The sequence below is a fragment of the Oryzias melastigma genome, linkage group LG9, assembly GCF_002922805.2.
Source record: "Oryzias melastigma strain HK-1 linkage group LG9, ASM292280v2, whole genome shotgun sequence".
NCBI lineage: Eukaryota > Metazoa > Chordata > Actinopteri > Beloniformes > Adrianichthyidae > Oryzias > Oryzias melastigma.
In genome coordinates this window covers 24,609,636-24,623,252 of record NC_050520.1, presented here as the reverse complement: position 1 = coordinate 24,623,252, position 13,617 = coordinate 24,609,636, and the positions used below count along the sequence as shown (strand labels likewise).

At 37.4% G+C, this 13,617-nt stretch overlaps 2 protein-coding genes across 4 annotated transcripts in view; one reads left to right on the top strand and one right to left on the bottom strand.

Moving 5' to 3' along the window:
* The window catches only part of si:dkey-96l17.6 (kinesin-like protein KIN-14I), a 6,464-nt gene extending 3,522 nt beyond the window's left edge, over nucleotides 1-2,942 (top strand). Inside the window, exons 4-7 of the mRNA XM_036213622.1 lie at nucleotides 1,384-1,488; nucleotides 1,596-1,693; nucleotides 1,773-1,851; nucleotides 1,953-2,942. Of these exons, the coding sequence (XP_036069515.1) occupies nucleotides 1,384-1,488; nucleotides 1,596-1,693; nucleotides 1,773-1,851; nucleotides 1,953-2,003 (333 nt within the window). The 3' untranslated portion in view covers nucleotides 2,004-2,942. The remainder of the gene's footprint in view (nucleotides 1-1,383; nucleotides 1,489-1,595; nucleotides 1,694-1,772; nucleotides 1,852-1,952) is intronic.
* Nucleotides 2,943-2,988: 46 nt separating this feature from the next.
* On the bottom strand, nucleotides 2,989-13,578 carry LOC112148153 (cytochrome P450 1A1). Of its 3 annotated transcripts, none has more exons than XM_024274986.2 (8): nucleotides 12,393-13,578; nucleotides 11,828-12,120; nucleotides 9,324-9,956; nucleotides 8,612-8,735; nucleotides 8,439-8,528; nucleotides 5,326-5,449; nucleotides 5,142-5,228; nucleotides 2,989-5,063 (listed from the first exon to the last, which is right to left on the bottom strand). In XM_024274986.2, the coding sequence occupies exons 2-8, from the start codon at nucleotides 12,107-12,109 to the stop codon at nucleotides 4,781-4,783; spliced, it is 1,623 nt and encodes a 540-aa protein (XP_024130754.1). In that variant the 5' UTR covers nucleotides 12,110-12,120; nucleotides 12,393-13,578; the 3' UTR covers nucleotides 2,989-4,780. The 3 variants fall into 3 exon arrangements, with proteins under 3 accessions (XP_024130754.1, XP_024130757.1, XP_024130758.1); XM_024274989.2 differs by having other exon boundaries at nucleotides 12,446-13,578; XM_024274990.2 differs by having other exon boundaries at nucleotides 12,451-13,578.
* Between the last annotated feature and the right edge of the window lie 39 nt (nucleotides 13,579-13,617).

Genomic DNA, 13,617 nt, shown 5'->3' with positions numbered 1-13,617 from the left:
TCAGGACCCCCTCTCGTTGCCATTGAGGGATGTCAAAATTTAAGCTCAAATGTTCATTCTGAGGCTATTCAGCTTTTGTTAGATAAACTTAACGCTGCAATGTCTCACCAACTTGTGATGAGACCTAAAATGTAGCTTATATGACACTAGAACGCGCAGCAGGAGAAATAATCCTATATTCGACACATTCTTCATGTGTTACTTACAGTGTACGACTTATATAAGCCGTTTCAATTTATGCGGCTCCAGACACATTTGGTTTTTATTGTATTGGTCCAAAGTGGCTCTTTCAACACTTTGGGTTGCCGACCCCTGTCTTAGGGGCAGACTTACCATTAGGAAAAGGTAGGCGACCGCCTGGGGGCCCAAGTTGAAGACTTTAAATATTTATAAATATTATTAAATAACTTTCACCCTCATCATCATTTAACTCTCTCATAATAAAAGAAATAAAAATGAATTGGCATCCACCCGTGAAGATGTTTGAACCTCCCCTGTAAATCTGCAGATATGAAATATTATTGCACCAGCAGAAAGTTAGACAACAGAAATGGACTCTTCCAAGAGTTTGAATAGAAATTAAAGAAAAAACTGTAATTAAAGAACTGTGAAAAAAGGAAAAAAAATCAAGAAGAAAGGAAACATGAGTTGCTACGTTTCCAAAAGTGCACGAAGAAAGACAAAACAGGAACAAGAACAGAATCAGAGGAACTCATTAAAAAAGTAAAAAATAAGAAAAAAGAGAAAAGACAAAAAGAAGGCCAGAAAATTGTCCTTCTAAGAAAATTTTATAAACTTTTATTTTTTTTTGGCACCACTCCAAAGGGTATTGTTTTGCTCCATTATTCAAGTTTTTTAGTGTCTTATACTTTCTTTAGTAAAACATGACAATTTAAAGAAATAAAGTTTCTTATGTTTTACTTTTATTTTAAAAAAATAAATAATCAAAACAACCACTTCAGAGGGCCCCATCCTATTATCGTTCGCATGGGGCCCCCAAATTGCGATGTCCGCCACTGCTCTTATCATATTTTTCAAACCATAGGGCACACTTCAAATCCTCTGATTTGTACAAAAGTAGAAATCTCCCTGATAATTCAATGTACATTAATTCTGTTTGTGACCTCAAGTTGATTTTCTTTAATACATGGTGAAAAATAAATATCTTATGTTGTTTTTTTTTCTTTAATGCTTACTTAATTTTAACTTTACAGCTATTTTTTAAAGTAAAAACGTTATTTTTCTTTAACCAGAGAGCCAAAATCGAGGAGTAAAAGAGCTATATGGGACTCCAGAGCTCCAGGTTGCAGACCTCTGCCTTAACCTAACCAACAAGTGGTGTGTGCATTAGAATTAAAATAAAATTGCTATTTCTCTTTTCAGGAGGCAAACTCTATCAATAAATCCCTGAGTGCCCTCGGTGATGTGATCTCAGCCTTGTCAGCTGACTTGCCTCATGTGCCCTACAGGAACAGCAAGCTGACTCAGGTAGTCATGAAACAAAAACCTACCTTTTATTGTGTATTTTTTTTCTTTTTGACTGTCTTTGGTAATTGTAAAGTGAAAAAAATGAATTACCAGTGTATTTCTCTCAGGTGATGCAGGACTCCTTAGGAGGAAATGCCAAAACCCTGATGATCGTCAACATCTCCCCTTCAGAGTCAAATCTAGACGAGACTCTCACATCTCTTATGTGAGAAAACCAATAAACTTTTTATCTTTCGTGATTGGGAAAATTGGTAAATGATATCTGATCCTGCTTAAATTCACAGATATGCAACAAGAGTGAAAGCTATCACCAACAATGCTCAGCGAAATGTAGAAAGCAAAGAAATTGCTCAACTAAAGGAGGTATACACCGGTTTGAAGCATGAAAACATGTTTTTTTAAGACTGAATATTGTGGTCTGCTGGATTTATCTAAAAATTATTGTTTTTTGTCTTTTTTGATAGGTGATTATGAGGTTAAAATCTGGACAAACAGTGGACGATGGGGATGTTTGAACTGCGTGTCATCTATAATTAATCAAGTTTAAACTTTTTTTCTGTTATACTAAATGAAAATTTTCTTTAACATTCATCACTTTATTTAAAGCAATTCAAAGATTACATTTGATCACATGGATGAAGGCCTGATATCATGAAGAAAGTTGCTGACAGAGCTTTGATTGCTGTTCCTTAATGGATGCTGCGTGCGTGAGTCTCCACTACACAGGGCCCCGTCTGTAACTGAAGTGGCAAATTGAAAATCAGTTGCTGGGTGAGTCTGCACTTCTTTTATTCATGGTGAAACAACAAGAATCCGTGGCCTGAGTCCAGCAGCTCTGAAGAAATGAAAAGCCCACATGGGCATTCAAGAGTGAAGAATAGATGGATAAAAAGTAATTTTAGAATAAATGTGTTGTTTTGGCCAAGTGAAGGACTGGTGAACTACCCGGTAGTTGGGTAGGCTCCATCAACCCTGTGACCCCAGATGGGAGGACAGCAAGTTTAGAAAATGGATAGTTTTAGAAAAACACAGAAATCTTATAAGTTTAACACAGGAACCCAAGTTTAATTTTGCATAATTTTGTAACATAAATTCTACAGGGAAAATTCATAAATCTATTTACCATAAAATACCCACTTCAATGTAAACTGAGGAGAGAATTGACGAGAGGGCAAAGATGTTAGATTTTTAATGATAAAGTCACTTTGAATTTTTTTTTGCAGCAGTTTACCCACAAAACGACAAATTTTAACATTTCTCCAGTTTCTTAAATATATAAAAAAATGACAACTGTATTTCCACTTACTATTTCCATTCCATTTACAGTCCTGGACAACAGAATTAGCAAATTATGTGGATTAATGGCAATTTTTACTTTTAGCTTTAAAGTATTTTAAAGCTATGTTGTTTTACATCCTTTTTTGCTTGATATGAAAGATTAATGCATCTAAAAATACTAATCAAATCAGAAATTTCTATAAAATGTCTTTATATTTGTCCGATTTTATAAAATCATTATTTTACACGCTATTGCTGAACAGACCTTATCATAGATACATAATGAAAGAAACACTTTAACACTTATTGTTTCACCTTTTGATTCAGTTTTTAATTTTTGACAGTATCATAAAAAAATATGTGCTATGAGATGAACAGCTTCTTACATGCACAGTCATTAATAATTCGTTCTGTTAAAAATGTTGACAGATTTGACATCATGAATAAATCTAGATACCTGAATACATGTGATGTTTAAGGAAGTATCCATGAAAAGAAAATTACAAAAATACTGTCAAAATTCTACACAAATTTTCTAAAAAAAAGAAAAAAAAAACACACATCAGGTAACACTAAACCATTTTTTGCACTAATGCTAACAAGTAAATAACTAAAAGTCTTGCTCATAGGTTAATTATTTTTGAGAAGAAGCTAAAGATGCTAAAAGATGTTTATGCTGCACTTTCCAATTTGCTATAATGGATTCTCAATGAGCTTAAATGATCCTTAACTTTAAAACTATTTATGAGCAGACTGAGATCTCTTTGTTTTACTCTTATGTTTTTTTTTATTATTATTATATGTTCATTTAACTTTTCTGTATGCTCCAAAAGCTTTTGCAGCTCTGTACTGTACTGCTCTGTATATTAAAAGTATCATACAAATTCAGTTCCCTTGCCTTAATAAGGATTGGAATTATCCAACAGCTGCTAAATGAAGCTGCTGGAACAACAAGTTGTTTAATGTTTCTCAAGTAGTTCTGCTTAAGCCCTTTCTGGATCGAACATCTGCCGTCTTTATATTTAGCGTTTACAGTAAAAGTGCCTTTCTTCGCAGTACAGAACATTTAGAACTTCAGGAGGGTGCGGGGTTGGTGGATGACAGACAAAATGAAAAAGTGACATTTGTAAATGTCCAGCTTATCATGTGGCAACATTTATCGAGTTAGCTTAGAAACGTTGATGGAAGCTAAAAGGGTTAACAGTGAATTAACAAAAGAAATCTAATCGTATATGTGATAAAAACAAATTTATAAACAGTAACTACCTCTGACATCACCTCAGCATATGCTAAACAGCCTGCAGCTGCTTGGAAAATATATATTAGTGCAACACCAATAGTATACTCTCATGTTTGCATTTTAATTTCTAACACATCAGCTAAGTGTCCTCACTCAGCTGTGGACGAAAGAGAAGCTCATCACTGAAAACTACAGAACTGCACAACCAATGCTGCAGGAATATAAACAGCAAAGGCTTTCTGAGCTTTTAAAGGATATCAAGCTAAAAATGTAGAGTCAGTAAGTCTTTGATTAACTCATTCATCTATGTCTGATCTCTCTAATGACTGTTTAGATGACTATGCACAAGCCAGGGTTTTCTGAACATCCTAAATCCTTCTTATTTGTCATGTACAGATGCCAAAGTTTGATTATAAAAGAGTGTTAACAGATGAGAAAAAGGTGAAAAGTTGAACCAAGAAAAAGAAAATGAGTGAAGATAACAATGATAAAGATTCTTGTCATATAAGTTTCTCGAAAGGTTTTCATGACTTTGGAAAAATGCTTAAAATGTGTTAAGTTACATTCATTTTCCATGTGGTAAAAAAGGAAATTTCTCAAATTTTCAAAAGTATATAGTGAGACACTTTGAATGACTCACAGAGAATATGATTAGAACATCCCTTTTTTCAGTTTATACAATATTTTCCTTTACATTTGAGTTTTCACCAAATAAAGAAAACTCGACTATACTTCAGTGAACTACATTTCTGTCAATCTGAACCTTAAACAAGTCTAAAATCTGGAGGAGACTATAATCTTGTATGGGTGAGGTTTCATGGTGAGCCCAAAATCGGTGCTGAGATCCAGCTTCTGACCCGGAACGTTCTCCATGCGCAGTCCGTGGAGCAGAGTGGCAAGAAAGACAAACATTTCCAAACGGGCAAAGTCATCACCGAGGCAGCGCCGCTTTCCCATTCCAAAGATAAGTACCTTCTCCGTCAGCTCCTTGTTAAGTTGTCCGGAATGACCCAAGAAGCGATCGGGGCGGAATTGGTCCGGATCATCCCATAGATCTCTGTTTCGGAGAGAAGGACACACAGATCAACAACTAATAAACTCAACAACAACAAAAGCATGAACAGGGCTTACTCACATATCATGATTGACCTGATACTGGTTGATGAAAACACAAGTGTCTTTGGGAATGAAGTAGCCATTCAGGGTTGTGTGTCTTGTGGTACTTCAGATAAAAAATAAAAAAATAAAAAACGATCAGTAAGTTTTACAAATAACTTATTATACAAATATTTGTTTTTTAAAAAACATGCCAGTCGTACCAATGGGGTATGGTGAAAGGGACATACGCAGCGTGACGAAACACCTCGTAGATGAACGCTTCAAGAAAAGGCATCTTAGGTTTGTCAGAAAAACTGGGCATTCTTGCTGTTCCAATGTGTTCATCTGAAGAAGAGTACGTCAACACCCATTTAAAATTCAATCATTTAATTATATCCTTTAAAACTATGTAAAGGATGTTTTTCCTTTTAGTTTAGATTAAAATATTCCTTTAAAAAGGAGAAACAGTATTTAAAAAACATATTACTTCAACTGCTTACACTACAGGTTTTTTTTCAGTGATGTTTTTAAAACAAAGCCAAGAGCTCTACATATAAACACTTATTTCTGCATGTTCGGGTGTTTGTATGCCAAGAAAACGGAAATTCGTCTTTCCCTGTGGGAATCCTGTAATCTCTCACAGATGTAGACCTATTGTTGCAAAACAACATTTCAGAACAGCATCTCAAGCAGTAAAGTAAAGCAGCCAACGGGTAAACACACTAGTGGTTACGACGAGCTGTAACCACATCTTAGTATTTAATTTACATTTCCCAAAGAACAGAAAGTTTATGTGACGACGAATGCTCATCCTGTTCTATTGAAATTAACTGCAACAGGATGAAAAAGGAATCAACCCCTTTGCTAATTTGCTCCAACAATTCTTCTGGATAAGTTGCTAAACTGTGCTTTCAGTCCCTTGCGTGTTTCCGCCTTTGTGTCTCTCCGGAACGCTCTCCTGATTTCTCCTGTGTCCCCCACTCCCCTTTCACTCGCCGTGACACAGCAAAGTGCTTCAGAACAGACAACACCAGTTCTGTCAGCCAGCTTCAAAAGTGAGTCTGGCGTCAGCAATTTGGACCGATCCTTTGTGGGGTTCTCTGGCCGTCGGATTGCGCCTGTTCAGGAAAGAGTACTAGAAACTGCATTGACCCAGCTGTATGTGCTGCTCATATTTGCTGTACTATGAAGCCTTTCCATTCACTGAGACATAGACTTGTGTTATTTTAATGTTTTCTTCAAAGTCACCAAGCAAGTTCATTGTGACTTTCAGTAAAAGTCAGTGAATCCTTCAAACACTCAAGCCCAAACATATAACATATCTACCACATTCTTAAGTAGGGCTGCCTCCCTAAATAACCCAAAGAAGCAAACAACCAATTTATTGTTGAAGGAGAAGGTTTCCGAGTCCCACTTATGTTCACTAACAGCCGAAAAACATGGAAATGAAGCCAAGAACAAGAGCAAAGTACCTTACAAGAGTAATAACTCAAACTGACGAGACTCAATTATTGTTTTCACTGAAACGATTCCTTCCTTAATATGCCTCAATAAGCCATACAATTCTTCAGAGGTCTTTTATTAAATTTCATTTAATTTGAATTTTCACGAATTTAAATGAACTCACTTTTGCCTAGTCAAAAAAAAAAAACTTTCAGTTTCTGTTGACTCAGCAAGTTACCATGCAGCTATTTTTACCCCTGACACAAACAAAAATATTGTCTGCAAAGAGTAGACTAATCTAATAATAAGTAAGATTTTGGTGTCATTTTGAGCTAAAAAAATGCGAATAAGACATCAGCATCCAAGCATCCTAGCACCATGACGACATATGCTCATCCTGCTCTATACAAATGATTCACTGAAAAGGGCATCAACTTCTATTTTTACTCCTGACACCTACAAACAATGTCTACAAAGAGTTGCTAAATATTAGCTTTGTGTATTTTTTAGCTCAAAAAATACAATTTGATTAACACATCAGCATTGTAGCGCCCTCTGCTGGATGGGATTTGGCTGGATGCTTTAAAAATGTACACCAACACAACAATCAGATCTAGATTTTTAGAGCTTAGTTAAATCTTTTAATTAATAAAAGTCAAATATCATTAAGGAAGAGTCAAACTAATGAATTGTGTTGGTTGCAGCCCAATGGCTTCCCACAGTGAAGGTATAAGTCATGAAGCTCTGAACTCAGATTGGTCAAACAAATGTGGTGACCACCAATATGACTCACAACCATAACTTAAGTCAGACAAATTGAGATAAATATCAAGTCATATTTACCAAGCTTTTAGACCACATGTGTCAAAGTCAAGGCCCGGGGGCCGGATCCTGCCCTCCGGGTAATTATATTCGGCCCCCCAGATCATTTTATTTTATTGTTGTTAATGGCCCAATGTCATATTGCACTCATTTCTAACTTGTATAATTTTGACAAAATATATTCTTATGGAAAGTAAAATAGTAAAAGTTAGTTAAAGTTTAAGTTGATTTTTTCTAGAATAATATTACTGTTTTTTTTTATTTTTCACAATTATGTTGAAAAGTTACACTTTTAAAGTTTTAAAAATTGGCATCCTGCTAGCATTTTGGACTATTTTGGCATTTACTACGATTTTTTTAGGCTATTTTGCACTTCAGCTAATATTTCAGCTACAAACTAGCTGTTTTTGATTAATTTAGACTTTTATTTTTTTATTTTTTTTAGGCTATTTCAAAGTTCGGTTAACATTTACATCCTAGCTGTTTTGGCTAATTTAGGCTTTTATCATTTTTTGTGATATTTTGAGTTTTAGCTCTTATCAAATACCTGTCCTGATGAAGCTATCTTTGAAACTATCAGACTGGTAACCTGTCCAGGGTTAGATGGATCGATGGACGGACGGACTACCGGTTGACAAAGTACAAAACTGAAGGTCCAAACTGAAGAGAAACCTCCTCAATTTTATTGTCAGTGTAGAAAACCATGTTTAAATGTATATTGATGCCATTTCTAAATTATTTTATAGTATTCTTGAAAAGCACCTCTTTTTAGTGTTTATAGTTTTGCTATGGCAAAAATCCTTCTGTAAAGACATACTGTCCCACTTGGAATCTCTAATGAGCAACCTTCTATTTTCAGACTATGACTCATTCATGAGTTTGGCTTTGGGGGCGTCTCAATTAAAGCAGGGTACATTCTTTCTATTTTAATAGGATCCAGTAATTATTTGTTGACAGTGAACATAGCGGTCAGCTAACCACCTGGCTGACTCTTCCAAACAACTGAAAAGAGTGTAGATAGCAATATATTCACAACAGTGATTTGTCATATAAACACAGAATGCAGCACCTATCTCCTGATGGATTCTCTGCTGGATGTCAGGAAACTTAATGAGATAGAAGAGGCTCCACTGTAACCCAGCAATGATGGTGTCAAACCCTGCAAGGTACAAACATAGGGGTTGGTGTTGACGATAAAACATCACACTATGACAATGATATGCTAATAGTTTTTGGACTAACCTGCGCCGAAGATGTCTATGACAGTGTGAACGACCTGATCGTCGGAGAGCAGACTCATCTCCTTAGACTTTTCTCTGTCCTCACAAAGAGCAATCAAGGCATCTGTAATGTCCCGGATGCAATTCTGCATTCACACAAACACAATAGATTATAAAATGCAATATAATTTATATAATTATCACATGCATGATCTTTAAGTTTAATTAAAATATGCAAATAAAAAAAATAACAACAAAAGGGAAAAGAAACTTTAATGGAAGGACACGCGTCTCCCGCTAAATTGCTAATTTCTAATTAGGGTGCATGCGAACGGTTTAGCCACTCTGCACAAGAACAAAAGTCTGTCCCCGGGAACGTCTTTGTTCCCCGTTTATTTTTTTGGCCAGTCTTACCCCTTACTGGTACTGTATGAGTGCAATGCCAGATTAAATAGCGGCAAGGCAAATGAGTGGGACAAATCCAAAGAAAACAACACGTCCAGTCACGCCATCCACAACATTACATTGGGATGAAACATGATCTGCATGTCATGGAAGATATGCAGTGAATGGAGCAAGAAAATTATAATAATAAAGAGAACAAATCGTAAAATTGTCAAAGTTTTGGTCAAATTCTCTTTATGAAATAACACTGCCTCAGTAGCAGGAGCAAAATTAAAATGCACATTATTTGATCTAATTCTGTCTGAAAGTGTGGCTGCAGGCTATTTTACCTTATCAAAGGTGTGCATGTGTTCCTCTATCCTGCGCTCCATGAATCCATTCATCCTGCGGATGTACTGGACCAGCACTCTCAGAGATAAGCTCGGAAAATAGCGGAAGACAGGGAAGAAGTCGGCCAAGTTCCCCGCGGCAAAGAGCTTTAAGACCTCATTGTTGATGTTGACGATTGTGAGAAACTCCTCATCGTTGTGGTCGTACCTTTTTCCAAAGCACAGGGCACACACAACGTTCGCCACCGAGGTCACCAATGGTTTCACCGGGTCTACACCTTGAAAAGCCCCTTCTGTCCTCTCACAGTCAAGCTCTGCTTTCGTGGCTTCTTCCCGGATCATCTCTAGCATCTCCACAGCCTCAGCACACACATGCTCCTCCAGGAGGCAGGTGGCCCCAGATCCTCTGGGCTCCGCTTGGGAGAAAGATCTCAAAGCGTTCTTACACAACTTCTTATGGAGCAGCCACGCAGGTCCGTACTTCTCGCTGAAAGTCATACTGTTCCCATCAGCTACTGCAGAAAAGGTGAAGAGCTCAGGTCGACCCGCGAAGTCCTCTCCCTGACGGACCAGTGCTTGTCTGACGGTGTTGTACCCACTAAGGACAACAACAGGTAATGAACCCAGACGCAACTGAGAAAACAGGAAAAACAAACACCTGAATATAAAAACTCCTCAATGATATTTGGAAGTAAAATTACACCACTCACAACAACTTAGTGATATTGTGAAAACCTCCATGGATGTCATATAAACTGTTGGTTTCATGTCAGAGATTTTGGGGATAATTGCATTGGGGTGATAGGCACACCTCATTTTGTGTTTTCCAGATAATGTGTAAAGTGTATCTTATTTATTGGGGTCAAATGCCCAAAAATCTAAAAGAAAAGCATTTTCAATGTGGCATCAATTTCAACATTTTTTGGGTATAAAAGGCGGATTTTGCCAGTGAGTCATTCCAAGTTCATCATTCAAACAGCCATGAACACACAATGTTGCGTAATGGATAATAGCCATAGCACCTTTGAATTGGTGGAAGACAATCGGATGTTAAGGTGAACTTGGTGAGTCTCAAAGTCACATCAGCAGACTTGCATCAAGATACAGCACTACTGGCAGAGTTTGTGACAGACCAAGGAGTGGAGCTCTCCCAATGACTGATCACAACCATGACCAGTGCCCAAGGACCTCTGCACTCAGACATCTGCTGCACTCATACATCATTTTGCAAATACCACACTGCTTCAAGCCCGTTTACCAGATGTGAGGCGTACTAGGGTTTCAAGACAAACTATTTCTAATCGACTCCTACAGTTCAATTTTAATGCCAGATGACCGTTGCAGGTGACTTCACTGACACCAAGACACTGCCGTGAAGGTTTGTAGTGGGCACAACACCATGTGACCTGATAATGTAGCATTGGTCTACCATCCTGATCACCGATCAGCATTGGATCACTCATGAGGTGAGTGACATGTTGAAGTCAACATGGTCTTCAGGGCTCACGTTTGTGGAGCAGGTGCAAGAGTCTGGGCAGGTATCACCAGTCATTTTGATCGTTGTAGATCAAGGGTCTTCAACTAAAATCTAAAGAGGTCCAGTTGGAAAAAAAATGACTTGAAGTTAAGGTCTGTTTCCTGTCTGCACCCTGGTACCAAGTGACCCTTGGTCGGGTCCCGGTACGAGTCCCAGGGAGTTGGAGACCCATGCCTTAATGGGAACAGGCAGCATGTCAAAAAAAAACCCCACAAGTTGGGGGTACCCAGTACCTCAAAAGTGATGTTTTGGATCATTTTTTGACACATATATGTGTCCATATTGATAAGTTGGGAGTGAGAATGTTTTCCAATGATGAAAAGAGGTGCACCATTTAAAATGGAGACACTCATCATATTAGATTTGCGTCAAATTCGTATGTGGACCATGGTCCACTAGTTAGCTACCACTGTTGTAGATGGACCAGTCACTGCAGGTTCTTACCTCAGAGACATCATAGAACGATAACCATGCCGCAATTCCATCAGCACACTCCCAACTTTCTGTTCATGGATCCAGGCAGGGGTGCTGAAAAGGTGGCTGATTCTAGGGGCCCAGACTGGGGGAGGGCCCTAATGCCAGTTTCCTTCTGTGTTAGGGGCCCTATAAACATTTTTTCATGAGGCCCAAAATCCCTAGCGGCGCCCCTGGATTCAGGGACTCGATGATCGTACCCCACCCCCAATTGACCTGGCAGAACTGCATGCAGCACTTTTGGAAGAGTGGAACCCATTGCATTCCATAGTGCAAATACTCTCTATTGACATGGTCAATTTTTGTTTTTTGTGGCAATCATTATTATCGTCTTAATTTTTGGTGTAGAAAATGTATTTCTTCTCTTTCATTATCAGTAACATGAAAGGGAATTTTAACATATTTAATTAAGATTTAGACCAAATAAGAAAAGCACATACGTAAATATCCCTAAATTATTCTGAGTGGTGCAAATATAAAACGTTAAACATACCTTAAAAACATCTCCATACTTGACCCTTAAGAGCGTTAAAGAAAGATGCATCTGGTTCCCCAGCTGGAACAGGTTTCCAACAATGGGCCACGGTGTGGGGCCAGGAGGAGAGGGGAACGCTGTGAGGTCCATGTGGGAGTCATCCTGCACACTGAAGGAAGAACTACGGCTCTTCTGTACTTTGATGGCCATCAAGCCAAGAGCAATGAGAAACAGGACAACAGTGACACTGGATAAAGATGCAGAAAGGCTCTCTGTGATGGGGAGGGTCCCAGACAGCATGGTGGCAACTCCTGTTCAAAAGAAAGAGGAGATACTTTAGGCTGAAAGTTACTATATGTCTGTGAAAAAATGAGCCATCTAAGACTTGGTCACAATGAAGGGAGGAAGGAGGAGGAGAAAAAATGAAAAAGGAAGGACAAATAATACTGGAAGAACTCCAGACAAAGCCACGTTTCCGTTTTAACAGAAAATCTTAAACACACGATTCACTGCTCCTCCTCCTAACCCAATTTTACAAAAGATGTCATGAAAGAAAGACGTTTTCTTGCGGGATCAGACGCACTGAGTCAATAAACAAGCTCACGAACGCGACCTCTGGAAAATAAAAACACAGACCGGACCCCAAGAAAAACTAGATCAGATGCAGAAGCTCTCAAAAAGTTTTCGAGGTAGTTTAAATGCGTGCAGAGAGGACGTCCTTCTTTCTCATGAACTGCTTCGCGTCCCTGCAGATTCTGCTGCTGGCCACTAGGAGGCGCATAGGGCCGGAATGCTGGAATCAGGGTAGTTCCAGACCAGGAAACAGACCACAACCATCCTCATGACCTCAAACCAAATCTCATTTTGTCTTTCGTTTTCCTCAACAGTCCAAACTCATTGGGTTATCCGTTGACTGAAGTGCAACTTATTTAAAAATGTGCTTTAATACCCATATTCATAAATATTGCAGTTCTCCTAAAAGCCCGATTGGAGCCAGTTGTTAGAAAAAATCTAGTTTTCCATTAAATCCTATGTCAAATAATCATATATTACATAAAAAAAACATTTACTTTCTGTTTCATAATATTTTTTTTTGTTTATTGCTTTTTATTCAATCATTGGGAGGTCCACAGCAGTAAACAGGAATCAAGTCTTCAATGAGAGAAAAAGATAAAAATAGCAGGGATATATGTTACTTTATACAATTTCACATAGAAAATAAATGGGAAAATAAAAATACCATCATATTGTTCAGAAATCTGTTTCAGGAATTCAAATAATACATAGGCTTAAGGAAATTACACTTTTTAAATAAATCTTCCAGTAGCCTGCTTGATTTTTAAAACCAACAAAACTGGGGACACTTTAAAGAAAAGGCATTTATGTATATATAATTTTGATATTATTTTAATATCAATTTAATATCAACTTTTTGTTTTCTGTTTGTAAAACAAATCAAATAATTTCGACATTTAAAAGGAGGCAATAAATGCTATTACAAAACCAAACCAGAACGATTACAATTTCTAACATGCATAAAAAAGGTGCTCAACTGTTTCTATATCATTGCTGCAAAATGTGCATGTGTTTGTGTCAATGTCGACATTATTATGAAGGTTCTTATTAGACAGATAAATAGAATTAAGATTTTGACGTGATTTTCTTTTAGGTGGAATTGGAAAGTAAAGATATTTTGTTAAAAAAAAAAATTGGATTGTAATCTCTGAGCATACGTTTTCTTTTATGTGACATGGAAAAAAGATACAAATGTGACCTCCCTGGGTTTTTGCACTATAACAAACTCCATT